This window comes from Poecilia reticulata, linkage group LG16 (assembly GCF_000633615.1).
Source record: "Poecilia reticulata strain Guanapo linkage group LG16, Guppy_female_1.0+MT, whole genome shotgun sequence".
NCBI lineage: Eukaryota > Metazoa > Chordata > Actinopteri > Cyprinodontiformes > Poeciliidae > Poecilia > Poecilia reticulata.
Window position 1 is genome coordinate 24,357,978 of NC_024346.1, and position 17,246 is coordinate 24,375,223.

Consider the following 17,246-nt stretch of genomic DNA (forward strand, 5'->3'; position numbering starts at 1 on the left):
CACTGACCTGTTGCTCTGCCGCTCAAATGCTGACTCAGACCGATTCTCGACACACGGAGGATTACAAAAAATGGAAAAAAAAGACATATTTAAAGTATTAAATTTCACCGCCTCCCACACATTTCAAGCATCTGGTTCCCAACCCAGAGGCCGATGCAGGCAGACGGTCGTGAACAGGGTCGGGCATGCTGTTACCTCCCTCTGTTTGCAAAGGATCAGGGGGCTTGTAGAAAGTTTGTGATTCGCTCCGCTCCTAGGAAGTGCCCCACCGGGTTTGTCGGCTTTAAGGGTGAGGGAGAACGCTAGAGAGCGGGGGGGGCGGGGCGGTCCGTGGGGTTATCGTCATCGGCATGTCAGGCATGACAGACCAGTTTGGCTCGGGTCTCTCTCCTCTCCACTCCACTTCGTCCCTCCCCTCTTTCCTCTCCTTTTGTCTCGCACTCACACAGAGCTGTCCGAAAACTTTTAGAAAGGCGCTCTCTAGCTCTTCCTGTGCCTCACCCTCCCAGCTCCGTCTCTCTCTCTCTCTCTCTTTTTCTCTCTCTTTCTCTGTCCCCTCTGTCCCTTTCCTGGACCAGTGGAAAATGTGACTGAAGGACAGGAGAGTAGGTGGTTGTCGGGCTCCAGACACCATGAGTGAGTACAGTGGTCTTTCTGCTGGTTTTATTTTAAACTTTACAACCATTCTCAGCAGAGTTTTACTCTGTACATATTCACCCCTGTGTTTGTCGGTCTGTTTCAGTTGTCATGGAAATTGTTTCTTGCAGTTGTGCTGTCTTTGTAATTTAAAGCTCACGATGATGTCATGTTGTTTGAGTGCACGATTGAAGATTTTCCACAAATTGCATTTCTCCACTGTGGTGGTCAACAGGAGGCGGCCATGTTGAACTTCAGAGTCAGAACGTCTTCTTTATATTAAGCAACTCTTCAGCGCTCTCATCCAGGTGGTTCAGAAATGTGACACCAGTACCATGTGGCCAGTTGGAAACCAGTTCACATGCTTGTAATGTGTGGGTTCGCTGCTCTTCTGTTACCCAACGTTACTGAATGTGCTGTGTTGGTAGTTGGGTGCTTCATTACCGTAGTATAGTAGCAGGACTCTACTGCTGTAGTTGATCTTGAATTTCAAAAGTTTCCTGTTTTTTTTTTTTTTTGGGGGGGGGGTTCTCAGTCTTCAGCATGATTCTGTCACTTGCACTCATCCCAATGTGTTTATTGCTTTGACTGACGGTGTGACAGCAGAGTATTCCAGCATCTGATCCAACCAATGTCATCGTGTTCCTGGTGCTTTTTTTTCTTTTCATTCTTTTCATCTGGTCTATATTTACATTTGAAGAGTGACCTGGAACTTGAAATCCTCATGATCCTATCCAAGCATTTATTGATTGTGATAGACTGAACATCGCCAGCCGTTTGTGCTGAGCTTATTTTGAAGTTTCTACCTCTGCGTTATATTACGTTCTTTCTCTAGCTGCTTGACTGGTGCAGGTTTCCCCAAGGATAAGACGTCTTTATTCTCATTTATAGGATGACTTTTCTACAGTTTTCAGCAAGAACGCAAAATAAAAATAAGCAGAATGCAGTTAATTGTTTTTGTTGTTATTATTATTATTATTATTATTCCTATAATCAGTGCACTTAATGTTTAAAATTTTGTTTGGGAAAAAAAACATTTAGATTTACCTAGAAATACTTAGAAATCAACCAAATTGTTGCAATCGTTGTTAAGTACCTATAAGTCAAAAATCCATAGATTTGATGGATACTAAAGTTCAGATTCTATCAAACCATTCAATGTTACATACAACAAATATAAAAAGCCACACTATTTTCCAGACATTGAAAAGAAAATGTACATTCTATAGGTGAAATAAATTAGTCAATTGAAAATACAGATTAATATTTTCATTTTTTATGAATATGGGTCATGTTCCTGTGTACTAAAACACACAGGAAAACTACTGAGTCTGCTTGCTGAGTAATTCACCAGCTGCTGCGCGCGTGTGTGTGCGTGCGTGTGTCTGGGTGTGTGTGTGTGTGTGTGTGCGTGTGCGTGTGTGTGTGTGTGTGTGTGCATTTTTCAGCACAGTCAGTCATTCAGTTTGGATTAGCAAACAGTAACAGACGGCATTGTCAAGGAGTCATAGACAGACAGTGGAGCGACAGAGCAGCAACACAAAGAGTTGTTGTTTTTTTTTTCTCTATGTTGATCCTCATTCAGTGTTTTTACTAATGTGGTCAGTTCAAGCTTTGGTGTTTCACGTTTCTTGAGGAAAAAATAACTACAACATGAATTTTTTTTGTGTGCGGAGATTTTATGGGTATTGGATATTTAGTGTTGTTTGCAATGTTAGATTTCTGTCAGATGTTGTGTCTTGCGTGTTGGGCGAAGCTCTCAGTTTTGGTTTCATCTGGTCAGAGCACCTTGTTCAATATGCTTGCTGCATCTCTTACACTGCTTGTGAAAAAAATATTTCAACAATGGCTTTATACCAGAGTTGTAGGATGGATGACAAAGGATCCTGTCAGCTGAAATATGAATATCTGCAGCTCATAGGACTCTAACCCTCTTTGACTCAGTTTCAAAGTGTCAAGGTATAATTTTCAGATAATGAACAGTATTCCATAAAATTATAATGGTTTAAAATGTTATCTTAGAATTTAACGACACTTCAAACTTCTCCACAACTTTCTCCCTGACCTGTCTGCCTTGTACCCAGGTCTTGAAGATGCTGTTTGTTCTCTCAAACATTTCAGCCTTCTCAGCACAGCTGGATTAAATTACCCACAGCTGGACTCTGACTTGTGACAGCAATTGGTAGCACTGGTTTTTTTAGAAACATTAAAGCAAATTGGCTGAATTCAAGTGCAAGCCACACTTTTCAAATTTTCACTTCTCATCAAATTTTAAAGCTATGTATCTTTTTTTTCCACTTCACTTTATGTTGGTCAATAGAGTGAAATACCAGTAAACAAACAGAAAACTTGTGGTTGTAATAATGTGATTAAAAATTAAAAAAATTCAAATGATGTTGGTGCTTTTGTAAAGTAATGCATGAGTTATCAGATTTCTTTTACTTTGTGTATTACTAAATTAATTCAGCACACCTTGTCTCGCTAATGTAGTTTTGAGGAGTTACATAAACAGGTTGCATTTGAGTTTTATGTTGAATATCTTTTCTAAACCAACTCAATAAGTTTTAATTTGGTGTTAATTTCTTTTAGATAGCCCAGCCTTTTCATTGATCGCCCACTAGAGGGCAACACACACCTTCAGTTCTAGCTGACTCCATGTCTGTGTTGTTAATTTTTCAACTGCGTGTAACAAACAACCAGCTCTTTTTTAAGAGAACAAATGTTTCCTCAGAAAAAAGTAAAACATTTATTTTACTATAACAAAAAAGGCTTTCTTGGATGTAACAGCCAGGAGTTTGAAGTTCACTGGTCAGATGTGGCTTTTTTTTGTTAATCTTATCCACCATTTGACAGAAGTTAATGATTGTTTTGAAAAACATGTTGCCAAAGAAAGGACCAGTGACTGGACACCATCTTGTCCTTCTCTTTGTGCAGATGTGTGTAACAGTGCTGACTTGCCAGAGCTCGAGATTGTCAGCCTATTGGAGGAGCAGCTGCCTGTCTACAAGCTGAGGGCCGACACCATCTTTGGTTATGATCAGGATGATTGGCTGCACACGCCATTGGTGGACCCCGACTCTTCCCTTGACCTTACCAATGAGCAGATAGAAGAGACCTTCAAATACTTCTGTAAGTTCAACTCTAATTTGCAGTTCTATCAAATTAAAAACGAACACTGTAATTGTAATAATAATAACCATATTTAGAAAATTCTTATTGATTTAAGTCGGAGAGATTAGTGACATTCTTCTCCGGCAGTCATCTTTCTATTACAGCGTGGACATGGTTACCAAAACAAACACCGGCTGCATCTCCCAACACTCGGGTTAATGTTCAGCTTTGTGTTGTGCTCTGAACTTGCGTTTTATGCATGTGTCTGCTTTCGTCTTATCAAACTGCCTCAGCGTTGCCACCGTTTCAGCTGGAAAACACGCACATGCACACGCACACACACACACACACACACACACACACACACACACTTAGCTACCTAAGAATCTATTAAACACAAGCAGGCTCTCTGAAACACGTGCTGATGGTGCATGCAGCAAACCCAGAGAACAGAAGTTTGTTTTTTTTTTTTTCTCACCATTAATTATTTAGTTCTAATTCCTGTCTGCTTGAATAGTGACTTGGTTGGAGTAAAAATAATGTTACTTAAATTAGATTACATGTTCTATTTATATTCTCAGTTGAAAAAACTTGGACTTCACCTCTGTGCTCTGTGTTCAGTGACTACTGGGTCACTGTGGCCTGTGCAGACATGGACAACAACAAGGTCAAGGTTTAATTTTGATTTCTGCCATCCTTTTTTTTAATTATTCCTCTTGTCTGTCTGTATTACAGTTTCTGGCTGTCAGGATCTGCTATGAATGAAAGTTGCTTGTCACCCCAGACAGATGGTCTGGGTATCGGCACCCTGAGGGCGCATTGTGGTGGCCTCATGGTGTCTGTCAGGCCATGAGGCTTTCGCAGCTTTCTAGAAGCATCAAACCAGATATCATAAAGAGTGGTACGCCTCATCATGTAAGCATTTAGTTATCCAGTTTGCAGCCCAACCTTAAAAAACATGTTCAGCACTCTTTTATGAACTGGTTTTCAAAGTTTTGCATTGGCAGCTACATGTGCTGACGTGACCTGCCACATGAGAAGGTCATGTCTTAGGAGATGGTGACATGGAGGCAGCTGATCAGCTCTGTTGTGATGACATGCCACCCACACGTCCAACCAAACAGATTATATTGATATTTTGTCTGATTGGTAGAATTGATTCCATTGGATTTTATTTATTACTTATGTTCTGATTTGCATTGGAAAATATCATGGCTTATCATGGCTTATCGACATGTTCTACAAATCTTGACATTTTCAAAGCACAGTATACTGAAAAAAGACAAGGTTTTAAAAAAATAACTTTAATTCTCATTCTTCTAATGAAATAGATCCAGGGGTTGTAACAAATGTTTCATTTGTTTGGGAGTGGATGCTGTGTTATTTTTGATTTTTGCAATAGTTTTGGTAATATTTCAGAACAGCCAAAAATAATTATCACAAGTTCACATTTTAAACAGTTATGTTTATATTTGCATATAACATAACTATAAATTAATTTATAGTTAATTTAACCTATAAATTAACTAGACAAATACAAAGTGGGCATTTTTAGTATAATTTAAGGAATCTTTTCTGCAGGACTCTAGCAGACTATTAACTAATATTTCTTTAAGCTCATTAGTAATAAACTAGTTGCATGTCTTTTAAAAATTGCTGTTTTTCACACTATTGAAATTACGCACGGTTCAGACATTTAAGCATTTTACTTTAAAGTGTATTAAAATCTGTTAAACTATATATAACCTTACACCATGTTTGTGTTTCTCAGTTAAAATAATTTGTTTTATATGTATTTTTTTATGCACCGTAGTCTAGAATTGTGTTCCCTGCCTCTGTTCGGTGAAATAGTTTCATCACTCTCAAGGTGGTGACTGATTCCCTTTAAAGACAGAAATGTTCATTCATTTTGGGCCAGCCACGTCACCACTGCCAACGCTACACGGCTTTTCCTGGTAGCAGCTTCTCCATGCCGAAAGGCCTTGGAGTCGGAGCCTGTTACTATAGCAACCCCTCAGAAGGACAAAGTAGAGGAGAGGAGGGAACAAATGCCGACATGCAGCAGTAGGCGGGAGCATGCTGGGAAATAATCTTCCTTTTTTATTGGCCAGAAGCTTCCTCAAAGCCCTCCCTTTTAGTGTTGTCATGGTTAGCATCATTTCTGCTGCAAAACCCGTGACTGCTGCTGCTTGTCAGTGTATTCATTGAGTCATTGTAAGAGATGCAGAGCTCCATGTGTGGGTCAGTGTTAGTTGTTAGTGAGTAGTATTGTAGCTGGGAAGACAAAGGACAGAATTGGACCTTAAAGGAACTGAATCACCAAGGAATTAGACAAAAGAAGAAGACAAACCCGACACAAAGCTTTAAATTGATCTGAAGACGATGGGATTTACAGCTTTTGCTCTGAAGCTTTGGAGTGACTGAGGAAAACTGATGAAAAAAGAAAAAAAAGAGACAACACACTAGAGGGCAAGGGGAGACTCACAGAAGACCCTCTGCTGATGGAAATAAACACAACAGTGTATTTTTTTTTCTTTTCTTTTTCCAGCTGATGACGCAGGCGACATCTCTGTGGAGTGACATGCTAAAATGGCACCAGATATCCAATGAATAGAGCTTAATACATAGACAAGTTGAAAGGATATATGATGAGAATAAGAGGACCTGTTCTAACCTGACCACCAAATATGGGCAGAGCAGAAATGATTGACTGACCCCCAGACGCTATCTGGAATTACACATTTAAGTGGTAGCTGAGCTCCTTTAGCCATGCCGGGATGCTGGACATACCAAAGATACTAGGGCTAAACATGCTGGGACATTGGTGCGTCTTTCTGACAGAGCAGTGAGGATGAAGAGACGAGGCCACACCAGAGGCCAGAGGTTTGTCAAGGCTGACTACTATGAACTGGACTGGTACTATGAAGAGTGTACGGACGGTAAGAGACGATATACTTTAGTAAGAGTTGTTAAAGTTGATTCACTGTATTTACCAAAACACTAACTCACAGCAAATATCATCTTAACAAGAAAAACAGATCAGTTACATGCAGAAATATATAATCAGGTTCTGCAGTCACGCTATGCTGTGAAGCAGACTGTTGATATAGTTAAGAAGTTAGGATTTGTTGAGTCATGGACTGCTCATAAAGTTTTTTGTTATATCAAGACATGCACAGTTTAACATTTGTCTCAGATTTACAGTGCCCAGTTATAGGAAGTCTTTAACTGGCTGACATTTATTTTGGCCAGTCTCTATAAAAGATAAAATATTACAACAGTGTTCAAAACACAACATTTTCAACTCATTTCAGTTAATATTATATTATATTATATTGTGTCAATTCACAACACATAAAAGTCACCTCAAGGCTTTACAAAACACTCAATTAAATCCAATCCAATTGATCTTAGCTATCCAACAATGGAGTCAAGTTCAACTTAATAGTCAAATTGGTTAGTCAAAAGTTTTCTGTTTAAGGAAGCCCAGCAGATTACATCAAATCATTGACTTTTTCTGCAATATTTGTTTTCTATCCATCCTGCTGTAGCATTGATTATAGTAGCAATTTGCCTGATTAGTACCGCTAACATAAAAGAACACACAAAACATACCTGTGTTTTGTTTGTTTTTTTACAAGAGAATATAGATTTGAACTTTTAATCTGACATTTCCAGTAGGCCAGCAACATTTCCAAAACCAACATGTTCCATAACAGAAAAATGTTGAAAATGAAAGACAAAACAGTGGCATTACAGAAAAAATAGTTAATGTGGAATCTTCCTCCCTTAGTTACAGGCTTTCACAATGAAAATTGTTGCTGTCAGTGCAACTTTTTAACACTAAGACATTATGCATTTTGTGGCTGTGCAATATTAGAAAAACAAACAATAATGTTAGTGAATACCATGCCAACATAACGACATTTAAAATCTAAATGCCTCACAAAAGTGAGGCATTTAGAGCAAAAGGCATTCTGCTTTCACCGCAAAATTCCTCTCTGAAATATGTTTGCTACTAGCTGTTCAAGCTGAAAATTATGTAATTTTACCCAAAATGTAAAATGTTTGCCCGTTCCAAAGCACTTATTTGGATGTGCGATCTCAGTAGTCGATTTTCTCCAACATAATCACAGCGCTTCAGTGCCTAGACAAATAGATATTTAACTTTTTTTGAGCTGTTCAGAGTGCTTTACTAGAAACAACAGCGCATTCAAATGAATTAATGAGTGAATGAAACAAAAGCATGACTAACACCAGGAGGGGTAATTATGTACAGGAATAACCAAGCAGTAAAATCTCTGTAGGTGTGGGTGCAGTGAGAAGTATTTGTGTGATGCGCCAAGGTCAGTTGCGTCATCATGTAGGGTTACATTTCAGGAACACCAGTGTGTAACCAGATACAGTGGGGTAATGATGCCACAGATTGGTCCTGGTGCCTGTGACTTGTTGAGGACGCCCGGGGCGACGGTACCTGGTCATGTGACAGGTGGGGCTAACGGCAGCAGACTGGAGCGGTCATTAGCGTTTCACCAGGCTGTGGCTCTGGCTGTGACTGTGATATGTCTGCTGTTGCCTGCTTTGATCTGGCTTCGCTGCAGCTTTCAGTAAAACGTGTCAGCTGACCTGCTGCTCATAATACGCTGTTTATTTCTAAGATTAGATATGTTATGTACACCGGTGCATTTATATGAATTTTTATATATATTTTTAATTTAAATCGTAATCTAATTCCACATTTCTTGTGAATATCGTTCAGATGGAGGAGGAAAAAGTAATTGATTTCATGTCAGTGTGTTGTAATAGCCATGTGCTTCAGGGATGCTGTAGATTTCCTTACGTAACAAACAGTGTGGTGCAGCTAAGCATCTTTCCTATAAGACTTCATCTCCAGCTGTGTTATTCAACCGTGGCTGCCAGCCAAGCTTTGATTTCTAATGTTTGGTGTTTTGACTTTCTTGGCAACCAGATCGAGGGGATTATTATTTGACAAATCTCCTCATGGAGTCAGGAATAGCAGGCAGCTGATTTTATTCTGAGCTCTGCATGAGGAGGGAGGGGGAAGTAGGTTGGCTTATATTTAGCTCAGTGATTTGCATGTGGCTCCAAGTCCCTTTTTTTGTTAACGGCAGATTGCGACACTGCATGTCACTTTTAGAAGCCTTCAAAAGAACTGGGCCGAATGAGCCGAGTACAATCAGAACAAGGGCGTGGGAAAAACCCCGATCCATTGTTTCAATGGGAATGTGGGGCCCGGTTGGGAATAGGGGATGTCTTTTTAAATTGTTTTTGATTTAATTATCCATTCTTTTTAACCTGTCACAGTAGAAAAGAGTAACTAAAAGTTTAATACTTTCAGACACTCATTCAGCAAAATTTATTTTCACTTTTGCTTTTTTGGAAATAACGCCACTATGTCGGGAAGGTTTGGTAACTTTATAAAAGCGTCTGTCAAGAGAAACTGATCCAAATGATTAAAATTAAGCTCAAAAGCAAGAACGGAAAGAAAACATACGGTCTGAGAAGAGTGAATGTGACCAGGAAAGCAATGAATGTTGTTTGTGGAGAAGCCCTTCATTGTCCGCAGAACAACAGAGCTGTTCTGTGGGACTGTTGAGTGGAGCTACTCAAGCATGCAAGGTCGTCCAGAGCTGGAATCACTTTTCTAAACTAATTACAATGAAAAGCGTGATGGCTGTGAAAAGAACTGGCATTTGGACTAAAGCTCACGATCACTTCTAAAAGTTTGAGGCTCACAGGTTTCATTTTGTTGAGCAGAAAGAGAACATTTAATATTTTAGTCAAAAGCTCTCTCATAATTTCAACTGATTTCAAAAATTAAAGTGAACCTCCTTAAAATCATGATTAAAATGAATTTAAAATATTTTAATGAAGCCATGCTTTCAGAAATGACTGATTCAATGCACATGAATTCAGCTCAGTTGGGTAGTACTTGGTGATGTTAGGGCATCTGTTGTACTGTGATATTAGCACTTGTGTAGTCCAACTATATCCATGTATTGTTGCCCTTCACAGAATCTCACAATAAAACAGGGGGAGGTTCGAACATGAACTGGATGAGATGTTTATTAAGATGTAATGACGTCGTGGCTCAGACTTGACTCTCAGGTGTTGGAAAAGCAAACCGAGTTTTTTTTAGAACCGCTTGAAGCACCAGTTCCAAACTTAGACAGCATACGGGGCAGTAGCAAAAGAAAAGCTGTTGACTTTGTGAAAAAGTTTAAAACTCATTGAAGAGTTCACCTTCCAGCGGGGCAACGAGCTATGATCAAAATTTATTCATGGCCGAACTCATTCCTCACACTTCCTTTCTGTCACATAAAGTAGAGTAACATATAAAGTCTTACTAAAAGCTCTTTCTGTAATGCGCCAAGATGCAAGAACATATTCAAGGGTTACCGTTTCTTCTGCAAGACAGTGTAAATGATAAATTAAATTGCAGGCCGGACAAAGTTTGTGAGTACACAAGCTGCTTCCCAGGGCCTGGACTTGGAAGTTTGTTGTTATTGGTTTTTTAATGTTTTGCAACTTGGAAGTCTGTTAAAGACCCTTAGGTTTGTGTGGAACTCGGCTAAAGTACCTTGACGCTTCATCACTCTGGTTTGTGTGTGACCAAGAGGTCCAGCACATCAAACAACAACCTGAATGAACGACTTTCATTGTGTTTGAATTAAACACATTTTTCAGATGTATGGTTGCCTCCTGAGTGAGCACTGTGCACTGTCCTTTTCAACAGGAATCAAACTGGAAAAACCAGCCTGAGGGACAGTGGCTATGGTCTGCCCAAACCTGTTCTGTGGTTTGAAAAAAGCCATTATGACACAATTTGAAAGGAACGCGTGTTTTGAGAGGTAGAAATACAGCATCGTATCGGGACACGGACAGGCAGGGAAACCTTTTTCTGCTTGATTATACCGTGTGCTGGATCCATGTAAAACCTTTCACCTGCGGGGGTTTGTATATCTCGCCACACCCTGGAAACCAGTGGCTGTCGTTGTTTGCCCAGGTTCAGTGTCGCCATGGAGGCTAGGCTGGGCTGTACCAAGGTGTCGTCACCTGAGAGGGGTTGTAAAATGACTTATCTTCCTTTTAACCTGAGTAAGAACTCAACAGCTTTAACTTTTACACCTTTAAGTTGCCAGTGTCTCTCCACCGTCGAAATAAAAATCTCCGTTAAACAGTTGTGGATTACAGGGTTTAGGAGTTATGTTCTTTAAATCCCCTCATCTGTTGTATTAATCTGCTCCAACCCAGTTTTCTCACTTTAAATATGAGACAAGTGGGGGTATACCTCTCTGCCCCGTGTCTGTGTTGAAGTAGAGCAGGCCGCAGACTGACCAGTCAGGGAAGAGAGGAGGAGGAGCTGAGCTGTCTGGTTAATCTCGCCAACCTGCGATAAGGGACAGCTGATACTCACACTCCTACATATTCATCAGGCTGGTATCCAACACACATACAAACACAGGATCTTCCCTGTCAGAGAGGCATGCACTGCAAGAGGGAAACGCAAACTTTTGTCTGCCAAACATCAGACCTGCAGCAATGCCCCAGGTTGGACACATGGCTTTGCCTCTGAGGACTCTGGGGTTTACTGGTCGGCTGTAGCATCAGAAGGGGAGGATGGCTCTCTGCATGTCCGAACACGAGGACGCAGCGGACTTCTCCGACCAGGACCAGGATCAGGACGAGGAATATGTTTGTTTGCCCATCCATGAAAGCACAAAGCAGCAGGAGGAGGATGAAGAGGAGGAAGAGGTGGAACCTGGTTTCTCCAGGCATGGAAGATACAAACAGGATGAGCAGAATGAAGACATGGATGAAGAGCAGCAGATACTTTATGAAGGTAGCTACTGGTTAGTAGAGACTGTGTGATCATCAGCAGTCCTCATTGCTTGTTCAAAAGCATATGGATGAATAATGTGCACGTTATGCTCTGATTGCTGTTTTTCTGTGGAATCATGTCTGTCCTGCAGGTGCAGTCCCTCCTTTGTGGTTCTATCTCACACTGGACAGTATAGCTCATTCCCCCCGAATGACATAACAAACTCTAATGTTGTTGCAGTTAATATCATAATCACGGTTAAGATGAATTGTAAACCCAGATGGAAGCAGGAAATAATGTCTTATGATTCTCCATTGTGTGTTGCACATCAACATTCCTAGCAGGCTATGCTTTGGGGGATTGATTGGTTAAAACAACAGCAGCTCCTTCCTGTGTGGTGCCTTAGAGTTTGCTTCCCTGTGCCTGAGTGTTTCCCCTCAGCCTCGTCTGTCACTCCACACTCCAGATTGAATCAGCCGTCTGACAAATTACACTGACAGAAAACATGATAAGATGTTTAGACGTAAAAATACCTCTATAATTAGAGGTTCCCTGATCAATTGACCTGTTATTGGAATTAGACTTTTTTTTGTAAAAAGTAATCGGCAGGTCAAATATGAGGATTTTTTTTCCTCTTCTCTAAATGCATCAGAAGTAAAAACTCTAATAATTTTTTGTTCATTAATGCATCAATCAATCAATAACATATATTTTTAATCAATTTTTTTTCTGCGTGGGATAAAAAAACAGTGCACTGCTTTCAACATATGCTGGCCTGCATTTTCATTTTTGTTCGATTTGAAAACTGTGAAGTAAATTGCGGCCCCTTTTATGATTCTTCAGAAAATAATTTTTAATCGCACAAAATCAGACTTGGCAATTCAGACCACTGGAAATCACCCTAGGGAAAAAAAATCCATCGTTGTATCATTAATATAAGCATGAGCTGCAACTTAAGTTTTCTGTTGTCAAGAGACGCTTTTCTATGCTAGTTAATTTTTATAAATAGTTAAGCTGTATTAACCCAGATCCAAAAGAAAAAAGGAAATATTTTTTTTTTTGTGAAATCCCATTGTGTTACATGTCACCAGTCCAAACAGATTGTGTTCAGGGCATTGATTAATATAACAAGAGCTCCTTCTTAGTCTCCTTGTGCCTGTGTGTTGCTCACTAGTGGGCTAAATATGTCTGTGATTCAGGCAGTCGTCTTGAAAATTACAACTAAAAATAAGTTCGGTTGATTGGTTAATAACATCCATTATAATATTAAAGTAACTCTCTGGACTAATAAACCTTTTATTACTGCCATGGCTGAACAAGACGTAATGCGTCTTCTCTGTTATGTCCTTAAAGAAGTAGTGGGTAGAGTGAACGTATCTGTCTTAAATTACCTTCCCTGTTACGTTAGACTTGCCCTCATCAACAGGTTTCTCCCCCTTTTTGTCTTCAGAGCTAAATTGTTACTAAATTGTTAATCAGTAAAGTATGAATACTTCCTCTTGGCACCGAAGCCTTTGCGCATTAATTTGTCGTCATGTATTTTTGTTTAGTCATTTCACCTGGGAGGAGTTTTATTGTGGAAATAAGACAGCATGCTCTTTGATTAGCTGCACGTACACAAATATAAAGTATGACAGGTAAACAGGCTGCACCCTGTCCTTCCACGCTTCCACGGCAGATAGCAGATGAAGACAAATGTTGTGGTTTGGCAAGCATATGGGTGAATCTGGGCCTGAACAGTTATTACAGTACATTTGTGTGTACTGTATTTGTTGCTGATGCGACAGTTCTGATTAAAGTTTTGATCCAAGTTTATTTTTCTGATTATTTATTAACCTGAGGTTTGTAGCTCTTTGAAAAGGGTTGGTCTTTATGGCATGAGCTGTCGTTATTTCTTGAGGTTAAGAGAGGTGACGCACACCTGCAGTTGACAACACAAATGCTGTAAAACAGTGTTTTACTAACTTTTTAAACGTTCACAATGTGACTGTGCAGTTGATTCTTCAAGCTGTCTTCAATCTTGATTTTTAATCTTAGCCATGAGGTTTCCAAAAGGCCGCCAACATTTCCAAATCCAGCATGCTCCATAACAGACAGAGGTTGAAAGCACAATATGATGACACAGAGCAGTTTTGCCATACTCAAACTATACTGTAACCTGCTGTATTTATGTCTAGTCTTTGACTGGGCCATTCTAACATCTGCATTTCTAGTTGAACATGAAGGGTCATGTCTAAACATCCCTCCATTACATAAAATTTAAGGCTTTGGTCCTAACATTGTAAAATATGAAAGAAAAAAAAAACATTGCAGGGGTATAAATACTTTTGCAGCACACTGTATATCTTGTTTCTGACAGCCACGCTGCTGCTCCAAGTGTTGATAAAATGTGTGCTTTGCATGGGCCGACTCTTTTTGCATTATTGTTTTGCATATTGCTTGCATCACATTCCCTTTTTGATAAAGATAAACATTGAAAGCGTCAGACGTGATCACATTTCTTTGGCTTTTTTAGTTAGGGCTTCTATGATGGCATAGACACGTACATTCACTGGGAAATAACTGAATCTGCAAATGAAGGAGATTGATAATTATACAGATGAACAGGGTTGTGGTTCTGCACTCTGACCTCTGAAACTGCTCAGTAGCTTATCTTTTCTGACTCATTAGTTAGGTTAAAGAGCAGCGAGTTGTTTATGTGGGTAATGATGAATTTTGATTATGCATGTTCTTCTAACTGGAAGTGAAAAGAAGGCTGCAGAGGGAGCAGCAGAACTCTGTTTACACGTCGGCTGTGATGGTTGAAAGTTGAAATCCAGCAGGTAATGAGCTCTTTATGATCCAAAGTTATATAATTTGAAGTCTGATGATACAAGCGGAGGCCCGCCACTCACTTCTGTCTGTTAGGGTAAATACTGGAGACACCTTCACTAATCACACTATGCAGGTCCAAGGTTCCATATAATTCTATCAGCAACTCCAAAGACATACTGATGATTCTATTTTGAATTTCAAATTGGAGTGTAATAAAAATGCTTTTTTTTTTTATGCACTGTTTGATCTCTGGTTCGCATTGCTGGCAGTAAGTCGGGCTCTTTTCCTGTGAGAGTTGGACTCCGCCAAGGCTGCCCTTTGACACCGATTCTGTTCATTACYTTYATGGACAGAATTTCTAGGYGCAGCCGAGGTGTTGAGGGGATCCGTTTTGGTGGCCTTAGGATCGCATCTCTGCTTTWTGCGGATGATGTGGTCCTGTTGGCTTCATCRGAWCGTGATCTGYAGCTCTCACTGGAGCGGTTCGCGGCCGAGTGTGAAGCGGCCGGGATGAGGCTCAGTGCCTCCAAATCCGAGGCCATGGTCTTGAGCCGGAAAAGGGTAGAGTGCCTTCTCCGGGTCAGGGGGGTTGTTCTGCCTCAAGTGGAGGAGTTTAAGTATCTGGGGATCTTGTTCACGAATGAGGGAAGAAGGGAGCGGGAGATCGACAGGCGGATTGGGGCAGCATCTGCCGTGAAGCGGGCGCTGTACCGGTCCGTCATGGTGAAGAGAGAGCTGAGTCAAAAAGCAAAGCTCTTGATTTACCGGTCGATCTACGTTCCCACCCTCATCTATGGTCATGAGCTTTGGGTCATGACCGAAAGAAAGATTACGGATACAAGCGGCCGAAATGGGTTTCCTCCGCAGGGTGACTGGGCTCTCCCTTAGAGATAGGGTGAGAAGCTCTGTCATCCGGGAGGGACTCAGAGTAGAGCTGCTGCTCCTCCACGTTGAGAGGAGCCAGTTGAGGTGGCTGGGGCATCTGGTCAGGATGCCTCCTGGACGCCTCCCTGGTGAGGTGTTCCAGGCACGTCCCACCGGGAGGAGGCCTCGGGGAAGACCCAGGACACGCTGGAGGGACTATGTCTCTCGGCTGGCCTGGGAACGCCTTGGGGTTCCCCCGTAGGAGCTGGAAGAAGTGGCTGGGGAGAGGAAAGTCTGGGCCTCCCTTCTGAAGCTCCTGCCCCTGTTTCCCGACCCCGGATAAGCGGAAGAAAATGGATGGATGGATGGTCTCTAAAAGTGTTCAGTGTCTCGCAAAAGTATTCATCCTGGTTTTCTTCCAGGATTTCATTGATTTTTTTTTTTTTTTTTTTTTTTTTTTTTTGCTGAATAAAGCTTTTACCACAGGATGATGCTACCATGAAGATGCTGAGTTCAGGAAGATGTGCAGTGCAAATTTTTTGTAAAACGTTCAAAATGTGAAATTGACTAATAGTTTTGTTGTCAACAGATTCTCCCCCCAGAGCTGTGGATCTCTGCAGCTCCTCCAGAGTTTCTATGTGCTCCTTTGATTGCTGTTGTTGTTTGTTACTCTTCTTTTGGACATTTGTCTCTGAAACTTACCGTTCCCTCCGTGTCTCCCTCCTGCAGTGTTGTGTGCGGACAGAGTGGGCCAGATGACGAAGACCTACAGCGACATCGACGCCGTCACCCGACTGCTGGAAGAGGTCAGTATGGAAAAGTCAAATCTGTCGAAGCAGATCAAACAGAAGGCGACATTTTTAGAGGGGTTTTAAAGCACTTACGTTGGAGATGTACTCAGTGACGATTTAAAATGTGGGGATTTTCTCTGAGGGTCAAAAGAACAACGTCGTTGAACTCGTTTCCTAGAGTTGATATTTTAATGTAACTTATCACCTCCCAGTGTGTGACAAAAAAACAACAAAAAAGAGCATAAAGTAGGACATCAAGAGACAAAAGTGTCTGAAAACGTGAATGGTGTCGCTGTCAAATAAAGCTTGAGATGTAACACTCAGATGGGCATGCAGGTTTCCTCTGAACAAAGCTCTGGTTGTGACCATGCCAGTTGCTTTGTGTTCTTCAGTTGCACATGAAACACAGCTTAGTGTTGCTGCCTTTGTGTGTCTGGCTATTTTTACTGCCAGGAAACAAAATGTTTGTGAGGCAGCAGACTCAGCCTGCCCCAGGTGAATAAGCCCTTAATGATTGTTCAAGTATGACTAATAGCAGCCTTTTCTGTATGTTTGCTCATGATTTATTCCATTACTTCATTTATCGGCAGTCCTTGGGAAGATTAATGAATAACCTTCAAATGAAAGGATTTGTATTTGCAGTAGAATAATCGGACAATTATAATTTGTAGAGATGTGCCGATCAGGTTTTTTCCTGCCGATACAGATACCGATCACCCATGAGGGCCGATCACTGATACCGATCACCGATACCGATCACATAATTATTATTATTATTTTTTTATCATAAACCATTCCGGTTACATTATGTGGAAAAAGGAACCATGAATTCACCTTAATTTAGACAAAAACTTGTTTTTAATAACTTTTTCCAAGAAGAAAACTAAACAAAACAGGCATTGTGCAAATTGTACTGCTATCAATAATACTATCTTTAACAGACTGATAACATGTAAAGGCTCTAAAGAGGCTAAATAATGCAAAGAGCCAAAATAAAACCTCTCAACATTGCCAAAAAAATTCAAGTATAAAACTTAACATTCAAAGGCAAATACAGGTTCCATTACAATAAACAATCCTGAGTTACTGAATGAAAACTTCCTGATAGCATGGCGGCTAGCTGATTACTGCTAGTTCTGAGTGGCTGTTTCTGACTGAGCGGAGTAATTATGCAGAGCAGGGAGGAG

At 40.7% G+C, this 17,246-nt stretch overlaps 1 protein-coding gene across 3 annotated transcripts in view; it reads left to right on the forward strand.

Moving 5' to 3' along the window:
• Nucleotides 1–390: 390 nt before the first annotated feature.
• Nucleotides 391–17,246, forward strand: part of trak1a (trafficking protein, kinesin binding 1a) — a 32,738-nt gene continuing 15,882 nt past the window's right edge. Inside the window, exons 1-3 of one of the 3 annotated variants that reach the window (XM_008432076.2) lie at nucleotides 391–636; nucleotides 3,571–3,765; nucleotides 15,998–16,074. In XM_008432076.2, the coding sequence (XP_008430298.1) occupies nucleotides 633–636; nucleotides 3,571–3,765; nucleotides 15,998–16,074 (276 nt within the window). In that variant the 5' untranslated portion in view covers nucleotides 391–632. Of the gene's footprint in view, nucleotides 637–3,570; nucleotides 3,766–5,938; nucleotides 6,687–11,201; nucleotides 11,612–15,997; nucleotides 16,075–17,246 lie in introns of those variants that run through there. The other 2 variants (XM_008432077.2, XM_008432075.2) reach the window with 2 other exon arrangements.